Source organism: Amia ocellicauda, chromosome 16 (genome assembly GCF_036373705.1).
Source record: "Amia ocellicauda isolate fAmiCal2 chromosome 16, fAmiCal2.hap1, whole genome shotgun sequence".
Taxonomy (NCBI): Eukaryota; Metazoa; Chordata; class Actinopteri; order Amiiformes; family Amiidae; genus Amia; species Amia ocellicauda.
The window spans coordinates 2,052,663-2,068,904 of record NC_089865.1 but is presented as its reverse complement, the minus strand read 5'-3'; the positions used below and the strand labels follow the sequence as shown (position 1 = coordinate 2,068,904).

The following is a 16,242-nucleotide window of genomic DNA, read 5'->3' as shown; positions in this document are numbered from 1 at the left end:
AACCCCTACCCCTGGGGCATTTCCCCTGTGGAAGAGGCGCGAGTGTAAAAACTCAATCGCTCACACTGATGAGTCTCCTCTCAGCCTGCAACAGGAGAGGCCAGATCTCCACCGGCTGCGTTTCATACCTGGGACACATTTCTTTAGTTTGGGTGTTTAATTAAGTAACCTTATTGTGAAAAGCCTTCCCTACAGAAAAACACCGGCTGGGCTGTCGAGCCGACGTGCCACTCGTTCCCCGCGCGGCTGCCGTCCAATTTCAGCCCCTAATAACGCGTCCTCACCCCCCCCACATCAGAGCACGGGCCGCAGATCACCGTCACTGCAGTCGGCGATGGCTTCCTGGCTGCCATTTCACAATGAGGTTTCGACTGCCTCCTGGCACATCTCTCGTAACCTTCGCGGGCGGCGGACTGACAGAAAGCCATTTGGATATTGTGATCTGAACATGGGCAACTCCCGACTCGAACGCGGCAAAAATGAGTAAATAAATAAAAACAAGAAACCTAATAAATGGGAAAGATATTTAGAATACAGCCGGCGCTGCCCTCGGGCATCAACACAATCACGGCCGCCAAACCCCCGCTCAGCTCGGGCGGGGGCATAAATGGCAGCACTTGGGGTCTGTTTAAGTTACAATAATTGCCATTTATAATTACAACGGGGGGAAAAGGAAAATATATTTTTGCGAGCCGGGCGAGGGACGTCTCTGTGTTGAATCACCACTACTCTCCGCGCGGTTAAAACCACAGCAGCAGCGAGAGACAGGGCCCCCCCGCTCGACGGAGGGGGCCGAAGGCTGGCGGTCCTCTTACAGGGACGGCAAGGAAAGTACTGAAGAGCCCAGGACAGGAAATATACAAAACAAAAACATCGGGGACGAAAAACAAAAAAAAGTTCAACAGAAGCCCCAGAGACGCACATCCCCATGGCCCCCTATTCCTCCCTGAACCTCCCCCCCACACCCCCACCCATGTCCGCCAGCACCCCCACAGACCCAATGCCCCCAAGCCCCCCGGGGCGACGGGCACCTTGTTCTTGCTGCTCTCGCAGGACTGCAGACTGGCCAGGATCTGGCTCTCGATAGCCTGTACCCAGGCGTCCCGCTCCTCGTACGACGTCGCCTCGAAGTGCCACGTCTGCCCCGTGAGCGACACGATGATGAACTCGAAGTTCTCCTCTTGTTCTGAGAGAGAGAGAGAGAGAGAGAGAGAGAGAGAGAGAGAGAGGTCAAAAACCCACCAGGCTTCCAGAGGGACACAGACAAACAGACACTCAGACACGCACATTGTGATGTTCCTCAGAGAGGCAGAATCAACCGCTGGTTAAACAAATATGTGCGGAAGAAACAACCACCACCACGAAATCCTGGAGCTTTTCCAGATCAGCAGGGACACACGCACCCGGGGACACAAATGGAAATTGGGCTTCAAGGCATTCGAGACAGAAAACAGGAGACACTTCTTCACACAGAGAGGCGTCACAATCTGAACAAACTCCCCAGCGATGTGGCTGAAGAGACAATTTGGGAACATTCAAAAACAGACTGGATAGGATCCTTGATCACTTAGTTATTAATGGACACCAAACGAGCACGATGGGCCGAATGACCTCCTCTCCATTGGACTTTCTCATGTTCTGAACGTGTGTGGCACTGCTCTGAGTGACGGTGCTAATGGCGAGGCCCACAGAGAGAGCAATGGACAAGGGGCCGCAGTTGCTCTCTCTCGTGCTGTGGGCCTCCGCACACACGGCCCCCTCCCCGGCACCGCCTCTCGCCCGGCGGCAGACACCTGTTTGCTTCAGGACACCGAGAGGCACTTCCTGCCTCAGCCCCCCAACCCCCCCCGCTCGGGCGATGGCAGGGCAGGATCACAGCCCCGGCCGCCCCGGGCTCTCTGACACGGAGGAACTGTCAGCTCTGACGGCGCAGAACGCAAAGGTCAATCAGATTACAATCAAGGGACTTTCTGAGGTGACATATGGATCTACTAGCCAAACTTTAAAATAGGTTAATGGGCCAATCAAGGGCCAATTAGGATCACATTACCCTGGCATCTACATAGTGAAATGGCTGCAGGACCAGAGGCATGGGGGGGGGTCACATTTGGAAACTGTTAGCAACAAAAGAGGATTCAGAAAAAATACCAAAACGCCGTCAGGAGCAAACAGATGTCTCTAACTAGGATGTCCGCTGATGAGGCATCAGTGCTCAAATGATTGGTGTTCAAAGGGGCCCTGAGAAACGTGATATTCTGGGGAAACAGGAGATCAGACACCGACGGGGACTCTGTTTACAATTTGAAGGGATGGGGAGGGACGGCTGGGCAATTACATAATGAACAGGCAATCACCACGGCCCCGCAGACGAGAGAGAGCCCCCCCATCTCCTCGGGCTCCTGTGTTTGCCTTCCCTGGTGTCAGAGGGACGGCTAGGTGCCAGGGGGGTCCGCATGTGGCGGGGGGACGGGCTGCTGCGAACCAGAGAGAAGACAGAGGCAGACAGAGGCTTCAAAGTCAGTTGGTCGCGGTCAGAACGGGCCGCTAACTTCTCAACCGGTTCCTGTGTCAACGGCCACCGATTTCACCGGATACTAAAGCAGCGCCGATACTGGACACCGCCTGCCTTTAGAAAAGACGTCCACCGAATGCCACGACTTTAAATATCCTTTCCACCCGATGGAGCAGCAATGGAAAACGACACCAGAACACCGAGATATGTTCACACAGGCTACTGCTACCGAAAAAATAAATTAAATTAAAAGCAAATCTCCAAATGGCAACAGTGGTTAACCATTGCACCAAAAAATAAATAAAAAATAAACAAAAAAGGGGAAAAACGGGAGAATTAGTGATAAATGTAAGCAGATGAATGCTAAATTGCACCCAATTACAGAGGGAGGGGGGATGAAAAAAAGCTGACTTGTCACTGTGGGTTTGGAAAACATTTACTCCACTCTGGTCTCCTAGTTAAGGGAGGTGGTGGGGGTTTGTCCTGGACAGCTGAGCCGACACACACACGGGGTCCGGTGGGGGTCCTGCTGTTTGCAATTAGGCTCTACAGCTGGGGTGGGACCGAAGGAAGAGGGAGGTCAAGCTGATTTACCCCCCTGGCAGGGAGAGCCCGGGGCCGGTCCACTTGAACCCCCGTCACCCCGGCTGCCTGGTATTGCGATCAGCCAGCACCAGGAAAACAGTTTCATGTCCCGGAGCGGTGAGAGACCGGTTCGCTTTCAGCCACATTATTCTGGCGAGGGTTGTGGGGAGCACACATTTACAGACTCTCTCTTCCCTTGCCTTCAACAAAGTCTCCATCACGTCCTGGTCCTGAGAGAAGTCGAGCGGCGCCCCCCCATTCCCTCCCTGGTCTCGGTCTTGGCAGGAAACTACCGCAGCTCTTCCCCACGATGAATTGTGCAGGTGGCTTCACAACAAACTCAAAGAGGAGACGTCACTGACGGCGTTTTCTTGCAGCTGGACTCTATGATGGTTTGCAGACTGCGGCTCCAGCCCTGGCTCAGTCTCAGCGGCACACGCCTGTCCGCAGCTGCCGGCACGCACCCTGTGACACGCTTCACGACCGGGCGCAAACACGGAGGCACCACAATGACCTGAAACACCATTGTTAAGTTTATTTATTTTTACTTTTTCTAAATCAACACCCGGTCCTCTCTTTTCACATCTCGGCGGCGTGGGATCTGACACAGAGTGTGTCTAACTCGGTGTGTCGGGGACTTCGGCAATCCTAAGGCCTGGTGGCCACTGAGGACTTCACCGCCCGAGCTGAGGCCGGTGAGCGCGGTGAGCACGGTGAGCATGGGTATGCTGTGACCCTCTGTAGAGCGTGCTGGGCAATTACCGTGGCCTCCGACTGGAGCTCACAGACTGGCACCGAGGCCCGAGAATGTGAACAGGACAAACTAAAAACTCTCTACCTAATTCACTATAAAATCACACCATCTGTGTATCAATCTATTTATTCTGTGTATCTATCTGTCTGTTAGTCAGTTTCTGTCTCAAACCCAAACCGCACTCAAACCCCAGCTTTATAGGAAGCGCAATGGTCTACAGGAGGCTAATGCAATTGTGCATCATTTATTTACCCGTGAATAGAAACATTAGAATCCATTTTTCACCATGCGAGAACGCTGACAGCGAATCCCTGAATGCTCTGTTCAGTGCAGAGTGTAGAGTCGAGCTCAGACACACACACACACACACACACACACACACACACACACACACACACACACAACCCCTCCCCCCTCTGACTGAGCCATGGGAGCCAACAGTCCATTCTGTTCTCTTAGTAATTTTACTAATTGGAGTCCCTTCAGACGAGTCGGGCCGCAGCCACCTCTGGGCTGATGCACCCTTCGACTGCAACAAAGCCACTTGTGTTAAAACATGACTCAACTGTCTGATTGGTGGACAGGCAAGCTCGGGACAGGAAGAGGCGCCCTGTAGCCAAATTACTGCAAGAGCCCTGACAGGAAGAGGCACTGGCCTCTCCACAGAGCATGCAGACTCGCTGGTCTGTTGGAAAAAAGTAAAAATAGCATCTTCTTTGCACCACAGTCACGCAAAATAGCATTCTGGAAGAAATCTGAGGTGCGGGAAAGAATAGTGCAGTAGAGTCCAAGCCCGTCCAATGTATGTGCGGTCAATTAAGAGGACCGACGGGTCACCAGCTTCCTGTCCCACCGCGGCAGGTTCAATTAACTCGCTACAGCACAGGGGTGAGAAGATAACAAGCAAAGAGAAGGCAACACTGACCGGGACACAAGTCTGACTGATAAACCGCAAATCTGTCTGCGAGTTACGGAAAGCTTTTGGCGGCCAATTTGAGCCAAAGCACCGGGCTGGAGATTCGCAACTCCTGGCTCTTCCGTCGGGCAAGAGATACAATGAAAACCAAAAAGTAGGGAAAAGGCAAAACAAAGCCGACGCACGACGAGAAGGTGTCTGCGACCTTTTCATTTTTTTAATGTCGTAGCTCCTGTGAGCGCCGGAGCATCCCGTCTCCCCCCCAGACCAGGCCCCCTTATTACACCGACAAGGCCCCTCGGGGTCAGGAACAATGTTCTGATCATAATTAAATTTCGCTCTTTTGGGTGGCGAGGGGAGGATGGTTGACAATTACGAAAACCAACAATCCAGAAAGCTGTGGTGCTGAGGCATAAATTATGGGAGTCGATTAACGCGTTAGAAATATTTATAATCTAGGAAAGGGCACCAGGCAGCGCTTGGCGACCCGTCTGCATCTCCTCCGGGAGCCGGGGACACTTGCCCGTTGCAGGCCGGGGCGCCGGTGTGTGAGCCCATTACCAGCCTGGTACTGGGATCCGGGCCCTGCCTTCTCACTGCCCTCCCCCGAAACCCTGTGGCAGTAATAATAATCAGAGTAATCGCATGCTGACACCCCCCACAGCGCGCACACACAAAGAACTGACACAAGAGTTTATTCAATTAAAAGCTATAAATGACAGAAAACATTAAATATCTTTAAAGTATTCACACTCTGTTGGAACTATTTCATCCAGTTTTTCATCTGATTTAATAAATATTGTTCATTAAATGATGATTATTCAGCAGTGATCGCCTTTTGGATTGTTAAACTCTGAAAGACTCTCTGAAAGGACGTGAGCGAAGCAGAGGGGTATTTTAATAAACAATATGGATTAAACTAGACTGTTATATCAAACGAAAGGCTGCGGATACATTCAGCACTACAACACACATTAAAAACCCAGAAAAACAACCGTGTACATCCACCACCGCCACATAAAACCACAAAGCTAATCTCGCTGACGTTCGAGAGCTCAGAGCTGCCGCCCCGAGAGCCACCGGAGATCCGAGCTGAGTCAATTTGTGAACTCTGACACCGACAACCTTTAACGGCAAAACAATATACACAATTTAAAAGCGGGGTGGCACATGCAAACGACCCGGCATCCTGGCGGGGACCAATCGTAGCCCGGCGCGGCGCCACGGCGCGGTGGAGGAACGGGCAGAAATATACAGAGCAGCAGGAAGGTGGGGGGAGTGGGAGGCAGGGAAACAAATTAAAAGACTGTACTTAAATGTCACAGCACACAGTATCGCATTGAGACACAGATCATTACTCTCGAGATTATCCGCACCCTTTTAAAACGGTAATAGCCTGGAAAATATTACATGGTTTGCCCACCATCTACAGATAAATATATATTTATGTTAAAGGGGAAAAAAAAAAAAACACAGGAGGAAAAATGGATTTTGTAACCCCCCCACCATCCAATACTCGTACCCAGTAATTTAAACATCAGCGCACTACAGACACAGGGAAGGCTCAGAAATTGCTGCACAACACAGAGGGGTACGGCACAGACGACACACACACGCACAACACCACAACTACACTCGCAGAAACACAGGAAATTAAAATCATTATCAACAGAAATAAATGAACAAACGAACACCGCATGCTGGAGGGGAACTGGTCGAAACGAGATGTTTGTATTTGTTTAATGGATCATTTCCATCCCTGAAGGTGAAGGGACTCGGGCTGGGGAGATGTGCGACTGCATATACATATGTTATGCATGTATATGTATATATACACACACCCACACACACACACACAGACTGTGTCGGTCGCAGCAGGGCAGCTGCGCTCTTGTGTGTTATTTACCTTCAGTGTTGGCACTGTTAGTGCTGTAAATGTTGCGCAGGCTACCGACACGGTTTAGTTTCCACGCTTTACGTTTGGCTGCATCCGGAGAGCAGAGAGGGAGAGAGAGAGAACAGAAACAGACAGAAAAAACCAACCAGACAAGAGTTAACAAAACACAAAAACAGGAAATAAGAAGAAAAGAAAGAAAAACAGAAAAGGGGAGAAATAAGACGTCAAAAAACAGCAACAACCGGGCGAAGCATTAGGCAGCTAAGCAGGGCTGGGGGGGTGGGTGAGAGGCACAGTGCTGGGGGGGCAGGTATTTGATCCAGGTGAGGAGCAGCGACACACTGGGGCAGCTCCAGAGGGAGGGAGGCCAGGGAGACGGCAGCCGAGAAAGCATCGCGGCGACTCCGGGGCCGCGGCTCGACAGCGCGCCTGGGCCGAGCTCAGTCTGCCGTGTAATCGCGTCATTAACCGTGAACTGAGGTGCAGAATAATAATACAAGTAATAATAATAATAATATCCCCCTCTCCAGCAGCACTGCAATGAGGGAGTCGGGAATGCAATTTTAAAGCACTGGCGTGTCTGTCCTGAACAAACACACGCTCCCAGCAGCTCACACACACCCCACCGGAAAACACTGCGGAGGATCACATTTATTTATTTATTTGTTTGTGTCCTTTAGTCCACAAAGGGATGCCGGGTCCCTCTCTCTACGACTCCTCAGCTAACTGTCCATCGTCTCCAGATCGGCTGTTCCTCTGGCCCACAAGCAATTCAGAGTAAACAACAGCGTGCCATCAACCAATCCCTCAACAGCACATCCAGACTCACAGCGATCTCTAGGATGTAAACACAACAGACACACACACAAACCCCATTCTTGAAATCTGCAAAACTATTAAGTATGTAAACAAACCAGTGCGCCAGAGCACCGTTGGCACACGCAGTGAGTAATGCAGCCCCCACCCCTGGTGCCACAAAATCTTTACCAAGTTAAATCACGTGGATTACAATCCACTAAGCAGAGACAATGAGTTAAAGCGAAAGTCAATTCCCCCCCAGAATCAGAGAGGCCACCGGCTCGCCAGAGGACACGGCACCACGTGGTTCCCGGCTCTCCTGCGAGTTTAATGTACCTTCACCAGGAGCCGTTACACGCCGCAGAGACGGCACAGTCGTTTTAAAGCGCCGCCGCCTCATTGATCTTAAGAGGGACAGCACGCATGTGGGAGACTCAGTGGTCAGGAAAACAGCGTGGCGCTTAGGGGCTCAATCAGCGGCTGAGTCAGAGCCACGGATGAGGGGGATCCGTGTCGGGTGGGAGCCGAACACGATCCCGGCCCCCCAGTCTGCTGATCTAAGGGTTCTGCGGCTCGTGGCTGTACCACAAATCCTCCAGTTTCTGCTTTCCTAATCTTTGGAAATTACAATGCAGAGAGGCGAGGGATCTGAAAACGTTCAACTGTTTTATTCTGCTGTATTCTAGAAGTAGAGGAAGACGAAGAAAAGGTTTGTAGTGCACTTAGTTACACTACAGGACGGGGCGATGACACAGACCGCACTGCGCTTCCTGTCCCTGAGAGACCAAGTCCAGCTGGCCGAGCGGTCTCAATCCCGCAGCACCTGCAGGGGCACAGAGCACCGCAGACCGCCCCGACAGCGCTGAGCTCCCAGCCGGGCCGTATCCTGCATTCACAGCCCATCGCCACGCCGGTGCGGCTCAAACCCGCTTAATAAGGAACATTTTACACTCTTTAAATAACCACTTATTTTGCTGTCCATCTCCTCGTCGGCCTCTCTGCCTCCAGTTTTGATTCTGTATTGCTTTCCCACAGCCTGGGGCTACGAGGGGCATTTGTCACACATCGAAAACAAGCAGCGCTTAAAATGAAATGAATACGCATAAAAACACTCTCACACACACAAACACACACACACACACCAAATACAAAGAAGGTTGCAATACACATATAAACTATAGATATCTTCCATAATTTCACTATTACTATTCAGTAAAAAGAGACTCTCAAATAGAGACTTTTGTACTTGTGCAACTGAAAATGAAAGATTATTTTATTTGTGGTTAATATTAAAAATAAAACGTTTTTTCTAAACTGCAGAACACATTCTGGACCTAGTGGGCCTTATTACTCCTCAGCACAACGTCCCCACCCGCCACCTGACCACGAGTACGAGACACAAACCACGAAAAAAAGCGCAGTAAGAACAGAAGGTACAACAACGGGTGAACTATCGAATCACAGCACACGATCAGTACACTTTAACATGGACTACACCCATGGTACGGCACAGTACGGCACCCCGCAGCCCCACAATCCCTGGCGCCACCGCCTGCATCCCTCCTCCCTTCCCGGTCCGGCCTCAGCCCCGCCTCTGCCAGGAGGACGTGTGCTGCAGCACGAAACGCCGTGCTCCCCGGGACGGGTATGAAGAGCAAAGGCGTGTCAGACTCAAATGGTTTCAATAATGAGTTAGACTCCCACCCTGGCACCCCCCCCCCCACCAAACAACAGGCTTGCGTGTGCTAAACTCGTTAAAGTCAAACAAACGAACGAGCAAATAACCCAAAATTAAGAAAGGAAACTGCAGACGTTGTCCTCTCGTCACCAGATGAAATGCTGTGCGACCGCAAAAGCCCAAATTGGGTCGATTACTTTCCCGTGGAAATTAATTTAATTTAATTTAGTTTAGCCGCGATCGTTGCCCCCGCATCAGTCTCCGCCGAACATGGGATACCGACATGTGCTAGCGGTCCAGATGTGTAATTCCCCTCCCAGTGGGCACTTGGCGTGCAGAGAAGGCGCTGAGGAACGAGAGAGACTGATCGGGCGGTGGGGGGGCGGCAAGGCAGTGAATTTACTCAGAATAGGGTAAAATTACGGGTGAAATTGTGACACTAATTGGTGCAGTCTTTTTCGGTAACTGTATCTTATAATCCGCACTGATCGGGCCATTCACTCACCGCTAAACACTGCAATGGGGGGCGCGGGGGTCCTGCTAATGCCCCTAAGCAAGCGGTAAGTGTTACCACCGAACACCTGGCACGGGCTCCCGAGAACAACCACAGCTTGCGGTTTCTCCTACTTCCCCCCCACGAAGGAGTCCGATATGGCAGCAAAAACTTAGCGAAAGAACAAACAAAAATGAGCTGCGCAAACCAACAAAAAAGTGTGAGAGAGACAGAGGGTTTCAGTCACGGCGGGTGAAGTCTCTGCCGTTTGTATTAGTTTGCTGTGGCTGTGATCTCAGTAGTCGTCTCTCTTTCCTGTGATAATAATTGGTGGCCTTTTCCCTGCGCCGTGGCTCCCCTCCCCCTTCTTCAAGTTCAGGAAGCGCCGGGTCAGCAGCGTTCAAACCCGGCTCACCGCGGGACCCCCGTATCACTCCCGGGCTCCTCCGAAGGCCCCTATTGCATTTCAAAGATCCCAGTCACTTAAAACTAGCTAATCAAAGGTATAATTGTTTAATGAGGGGTACTTAGCGCTCTCCAGCAGGGCTGTAATTGTTTTACTGTGATCAGCAGACCACCGCACTCTGCTCTGGGAAGCACTGATAAAAGTTCACACAATGCCAAGCTGTGGTGCACTGGGATGGATTTTTTTTCGGTATGTAATTTCCCGATCCTTTCTTCAGTACCCGTATAGATCGGGAATGTTTGTATTGATCAGGGCAGCCACCTATATGAGCCTGACACGATTCCCTGGCTGGAGCTCCAGGGAGAGAGAGAGAGCGGAGGAAGAGAAGAAAGGAAGATTGGAAGACGAATAAAGAAAGTTAATCTGTGCAGCCTTTGTTTTGGGGACGAGCGCAGGTAGCGTTTAATTAGAGACCCCCCGCCGCGGGGAGGGCCGGGCCACATGAAAGCCCCGCTCGGCCGCAGCTGCACACGACGGTCTGCCGGCACAGATAAACACTTTGTCTCCGGATACACCTGCTTCATTTAAAAAATAAAGTAAAGGTATCCATTCAGGTTCCCCTGACTGCCTCACAAACCAAAGAAAGCTGTGTAGTTTTGTGAATCACAGGAGAAAGATAGCGCACTGTTCATTCACGATTATGACGCGGCACCGCGGTGAAACTGAGGGGAAAACTCTCACTGAGCCGCAGACAACACCCAAGCCAACGAGAGCAGGGTTTGCAAAAGGAGAGAGAGAGACCGATCACGGCTTAAGTGCCGCCTCTTGCGGAGCAGGGCTCTCACCCCTGAGCGCGGAGGATAATGAAACCTTGGCCATGGCGGCCTGCCTCTACCTGGGCGAGGGGAGGCTCGATGAATAACACGGCGGTGACAGCGCCATCCTTCATGCGGCCGCTAGCGTGACACCCGTCGCCGGCACGACGCACAAGTGTTTAATGGCTAAATTGGGAGACTGTTACTAATCGCTTATTGAATAATGAAAGTGACACAGCTGATAAAAGATTTCAATACTGTAGATTATTTATAATATTTCACTTAAGTGCCTCCCTGACGAATGGCCCCACGTACCCCGGCTCAGGGAGCGCCGCACAAAGCCCAACCCCCCGGAGAAGAGCGAGGGAGACGAGTCGGCGGGGCACGGGGGTGAGAGGAAAAAAGATCAGAAGAAGGAGCAGAAGAAAAAGAAAATGAAGGAGGAGAAGCAGGGGGAGGAGGTATACGGCAGAGAAGGAGTGTAATTAGCTGAAGTCGCGTCTTCATTATTTAACTGCGCTCGGGTCATTATTCGAGCTGCCATGCCTCGCCGGGCCGGCACTGGGCAGCCCACAAAGCACCGGAGTCCCACCTCACCTCAAGCTGCGGTGCGGACCGGTGGGTCGGGGCTTTGGAGACATGGGAGTGACTCTTCAATAAGAGCCCCAGGTGGCAGCTCTTCACCTCTCCAGCGGGGGGCGGCGCTGCGGAGGAGCGGCATCACCAGACAGAGACGGGGAGATTTACACGTGAAGAACGTGCGCTTTTTTAATTATTATTATTTTTTATTTTATTATTGTTTCAGGGCTCCTGTTTCAGTGTTTGCCTTGTTTTTGACTAGACTAGACTAGAAAATAGTGTGTTTTTTGTTTATTTATGTTAGTGAATGAAAGCAGAACAGGAGTGCGGATGATATTAAATGATGATATAAATACAAAAAAGAAGAATCAATCAGATACATTAATAATAATAATAATAATAGCAGTAATAACACATACATGTCACACTCACATGTGAACCCGTGCTCACTAGCCCCCCCACACACACTCTTGACTCTGTAGGCTGGGAGCGTCTCAGGGCTGCCCGCCATAAATATTAAACCATCCTTTATTAAATAAAAAGGAAAGAAAGCTACATTAATCCTGTTCTGGGCTCCGTTCCCCTCCCGTGGTGCCGAGCTCTCGGAGTTCATTTTCTCCCTCAGTATTGATACTAATCTCTCTTTATCTCCTCATTAGGGCCTGTCTCGGGAGCAGGGGCCGAGCACATTAGAGCCCATTAGCGCCGCGGAGAGCCGGAGCCCGGCGCCCGCCCGCCTGCCGGGGTGGGGAGAGACGGGGGTGTCACTCTGCTGCTCACGGCAGGCCCACTCCCACTCCCACCGAACCCCCCAAATATAAATACATACACGGATTAAATTGAGAGAGAAAACGAGCCTTGTGCCACGACACCGTTGTCAAGAACGTGGAGCCCCAAGTTCCTCCGACGCCCCCGACCTTCAGCCTGACCGGAGCGAGACATTCACAGCGGTTCTGTCACTTTGCACGGCCACGCGGGACGCCCAGCCTGCACCACACAGACGCGCCTAACACAGTGCAGACAGCGACCGTGCGGCTTCTCAACTCAGTGCCAGGCGTCGCTCGTTTGTTTTGTTTTTGCCGACCTGAGATTTGTTTCTTCCTGGCGGCCTGTCAGAGCTGCCCTCCGGCACTGAGAGGAGCTTAAGATCGGAGCCACAGTGCAGCCAGCAGAACCGATCTGAACCAAACTGCACTACAACGCACTGCACTGAACTGAACTGCACTACAACGCACTGCACTACATCGCACTGCTCCGCACCATTACCGCTAATCCCACACTCACTTTAGCAGCAGTCTTTAGTGCCGCACACAGCACCGCCCGAGCACAGCTGCCCAGCTCCACTTCCCTTTAGTCTAACCAGGATCTTCGCCGCTGACACAGGGATGAGAGAAAGTGTGAGCCAGGCCGAAGTCCGCCTCCTAACGAGTCTTTTAATTGGCGGTTTTAATTAACTGTTCGATAGCGATCTAAACATCAGAGAGAGAGGCAGGCCGAGTGCGTGGCGCCAAACTCCGTCTCACAGCCCCTCTTCCTGTAGCCGATACCACACTGATGCACGCGGCGTCATTCGGGTTTTTTAATAATTCCACTACAACTCAACTCCTCCGTAAGGATGTTCCTGGTAGACACGTGTGTGACTGGCGCGGTGGCGCGGCGGTTACCTTCGGCAGTGCCGGAGATGCCATCTGCTTTGAAGTTGCTGGTGCTCTTCTTCCGGCGGTGCTTCTTGCGGTTGGCGTGGGGGGAGGGCGGGGGGTCCAGTTTGGGACTGGTGGTGCTGGAGATGCTGGGACTGGAGCACACCGAGTCCCCCAGGCCTGTGTCTGCAGGAGGGGAGAGGGGAGGAGAGGAGGGAGCCGGGGGACCGGGGGAGAGGGGGGAGGATGCAGGAGAGGAGACGAGAGGACAGGGAAGAGAGGAGTGCAGGAGAGAGGGGAGGGGAGGAGAGGAGAGGAGACAGTCAGTCACAGCACCCCCCACGGACCGCTGCCACACCGACCGGTACTGTCAGCCATTTTACGGATTTATTTCCATGCAGTGTTATAGAAGGAGCCGAAGACAATTTGATCACACACATAATCACACAATCACTCACAGACACAGAAACACACGCAGAGACACTCACAGACACAGAGACAGACACACACACAGACACGCAGAGACACACAGACAGAAACGCACACAGAGACACAGAGACGCGCGCACACAGACAGACAGAGACGTGCACACATACAGACACAGAGACGCACACAGGCAGACACGCACATAGACAGAGACGCACACACACAGACAGAAACGCACAGAGACACAGACACAGTGATGCACACAGACAGACACAGACACGCACACAGACACAGCGACGCACACACACAGACAGACAGACACGCACACACAGACAGACGCACAGAGACAGACACGCACACAGACAGACACAGAAATGCACAGAGACACACAGACGCAGACAGACAGAGACACACAGACAGAGACGCACACACAGACAGACAAACACAGAAATGCACACACAGAGACACAGACGCACAGACAGACAGAGACACACAGACAGAGACGCACAAACACAGAAATGCACACACAGACAGACAGACAAACACAGAAATGCACAGAGAAACACAGACGCACAGACAGACAGAGACACACAGACACAGAGACGCACACACAGACAGACAAACACAGAAATGCACACACAGAGACACACAGACGCACAGACAGACAGAGACACACAGACACAGAGACGCACACACAGACAAACACAGAAATGCACACACAGAGACACACAGACGCACAGACAGACAGAGACACACAGACGCACAGACAGACAGAGACACAGACACAGAGACGCACAAACACAGAAATGCACACGCACACAGACAAACACAGAAATGCACACACAGAGACACACAGACACACAGACAGACAAACACAGAAATGCACACACAGAGACACACAGACGCACAGACAGACAGAGACATACAGACACAGAGACGCACACACAGACAGACAGACAGACAAACACAGAAATGCACACACAGAGACACACAGACGCACAGACAGACAGAGACATACAGACACAGAGACGCACACACAGACAAACAAACACAGAAATGCACACAGACAGACAGACAAACACAGAAATGCACACACAGACAGAAAGACAGAGAGACACTCTCAAACTCAAACACACTCTGACAGACACTAAAACACACACAGAAAAGTTGACTCAAACAGGGGCCCCCAACACAGGCCTGTGGTTTCAACCTTTTTCTCATTTCCTTATTTTGGGAATTACATTTTGGGTGAACATCCTACCCCTGGGTAGCTATTATTAATAATAATAATACAAATAATAATAATAGATACTGAAATAATAATAATAACAGTAGTAGTAGTAGTAGTAGTAGTAGTAGTAGTGATGATGATGATGCCGAGTGTCTGCCAGCGGAGGCAGGGAGGCAGTTTCACTTTTCATGCGCCGCGCTGACAGCTGTGACTGGGGGCTGAATAAAATAACATTCAGTTCACATAAATATCACGCCGGGCCGGCTGGAGTGACGGCGCCCCCTCCCCGGCGCGGAGCCCGGCCCAGCCTCTCGCCGCGGCTCGCAGCCCCAAGGACACTCATAACTTATTTTACAATCATTTAGTCTCAGCTCAAGTGGAAAACGTGACAACTTATCTCTGCTGACAAGATGCCATCTCGAACCGTACAATTAACTGTACCCGATTAACTGCCCGGCCCAGCAGCCTCCCCGGCGCTTGATGGACTGCGGTGAGCCAGCGTGCTCGCTTTCACTCCCAACCCCATCTCTCTCTCTCATTCACTCTCTCCCTGATTTTTGTCCCTCGCTCTTTTTATTTTTCCCTCTACACTTTTAATGTCCATATATCTTGTTCCCTGTCTTTCCCAGAAGCCCCGCCATTGAATAAGGAAACCGATAATAAACACAGAGCCGCACTGAGCTGCTGTTCTCTCCGGATCAGCCGTGTTTACAGGTTCGATGTATGTTAAATATGCGTCCGTTGGGGTGGGGGGGCTCTCCAGAGGAACGTGGTGGGGCGGTCAGGATGTTCACTGTCTAGTTAGGAGACCTGGTTAGTGCAAAGCATCCTGGGATGCAGCATTCCTGCACATCCCCAAAATCAAAGGCACCTGCTCCACATGTGGGATCATTTTCGCTCCGGGCACAAAGGACTCTTTCACCGGCCGCACAGCAGATGCTAAATCAGTCTCTTCCTGCTCAGCGTCCCGGCTCGGGCCTCCACCTTCTGCGGCTGGCAGTGGTGGACGGATGCGGCCGAGAGGGGGCTATTGGAAACGGTGTGTGTGTGCGTTTGTGTGTTTCAGGGGTTGGAATGGGGAAATGCCATGCGTGCAGACATGGTGAATCAGCACATAACGCAGTTCACGGAGCAGCACCAGGCAGGCCGTGGCACACTTTCTCTCTCTCCTTCTCTCCCTCTGCAGCAGCGCTATACAATATCTCAGTAACTGCTGTATCATTTTCCAGCTCAGTCACCGCAAACAATGTCCTGATCCGGCACAGCCTGTTCATAGTACAGACACACAGCGGCTCTCCTGGACTCCGGTCATCTGGAGTGTGTGTGTGCGTGTGTCAGTGGTTGTATTCTGTACTGAGTGTATCACTGCACTTGGTGATGCTTTGAAATGTGTCTTATGTCTTGAAGTGCATCTGTGTCTGTGTTGGGGGTGGGGGGGTATCTGTTGCAGTGTGTCTTGATCCAGCAGTGGAAAGCAGCCCAGGTCACTGGGCACTCGAGCACACGTGCAAA

At 51.6% G+C, this 16,242-nt stretch overlaps 1 protein-coding gene across 3 annotated transcripts in view; it reads right to left on the bottom strand.

Moving 5' to 3' along the window:
* The window catches only part of agap1 (ArfGAP with GTPase domain, ankyrin repeat and PH domain 1), a 158,748-nt gene that overhangs the window by 22,642 nt on the left and 119,864 nt on the right, over positions 1–16,242 (bottom strand). For all 3 annotated transcript variants that reach the window (XM_066688570.1, XM_066688568.1, XM_066688569.1), the window contains 2 exons: positions 13,098–13,259; positions 1,032–1,186 (listed from right to left, as the gene is read on the bottom strand). In XM_066688570.1, the coding sequence (XP_066544667.1) occupies positions 1,032–1,186; positions 13,098–13,259 (317 nt within the window). The remainder of the gene's footprint in view (positions 1–1,031; positions 1,187–13,097; positions 13,260–16,242) is intronic.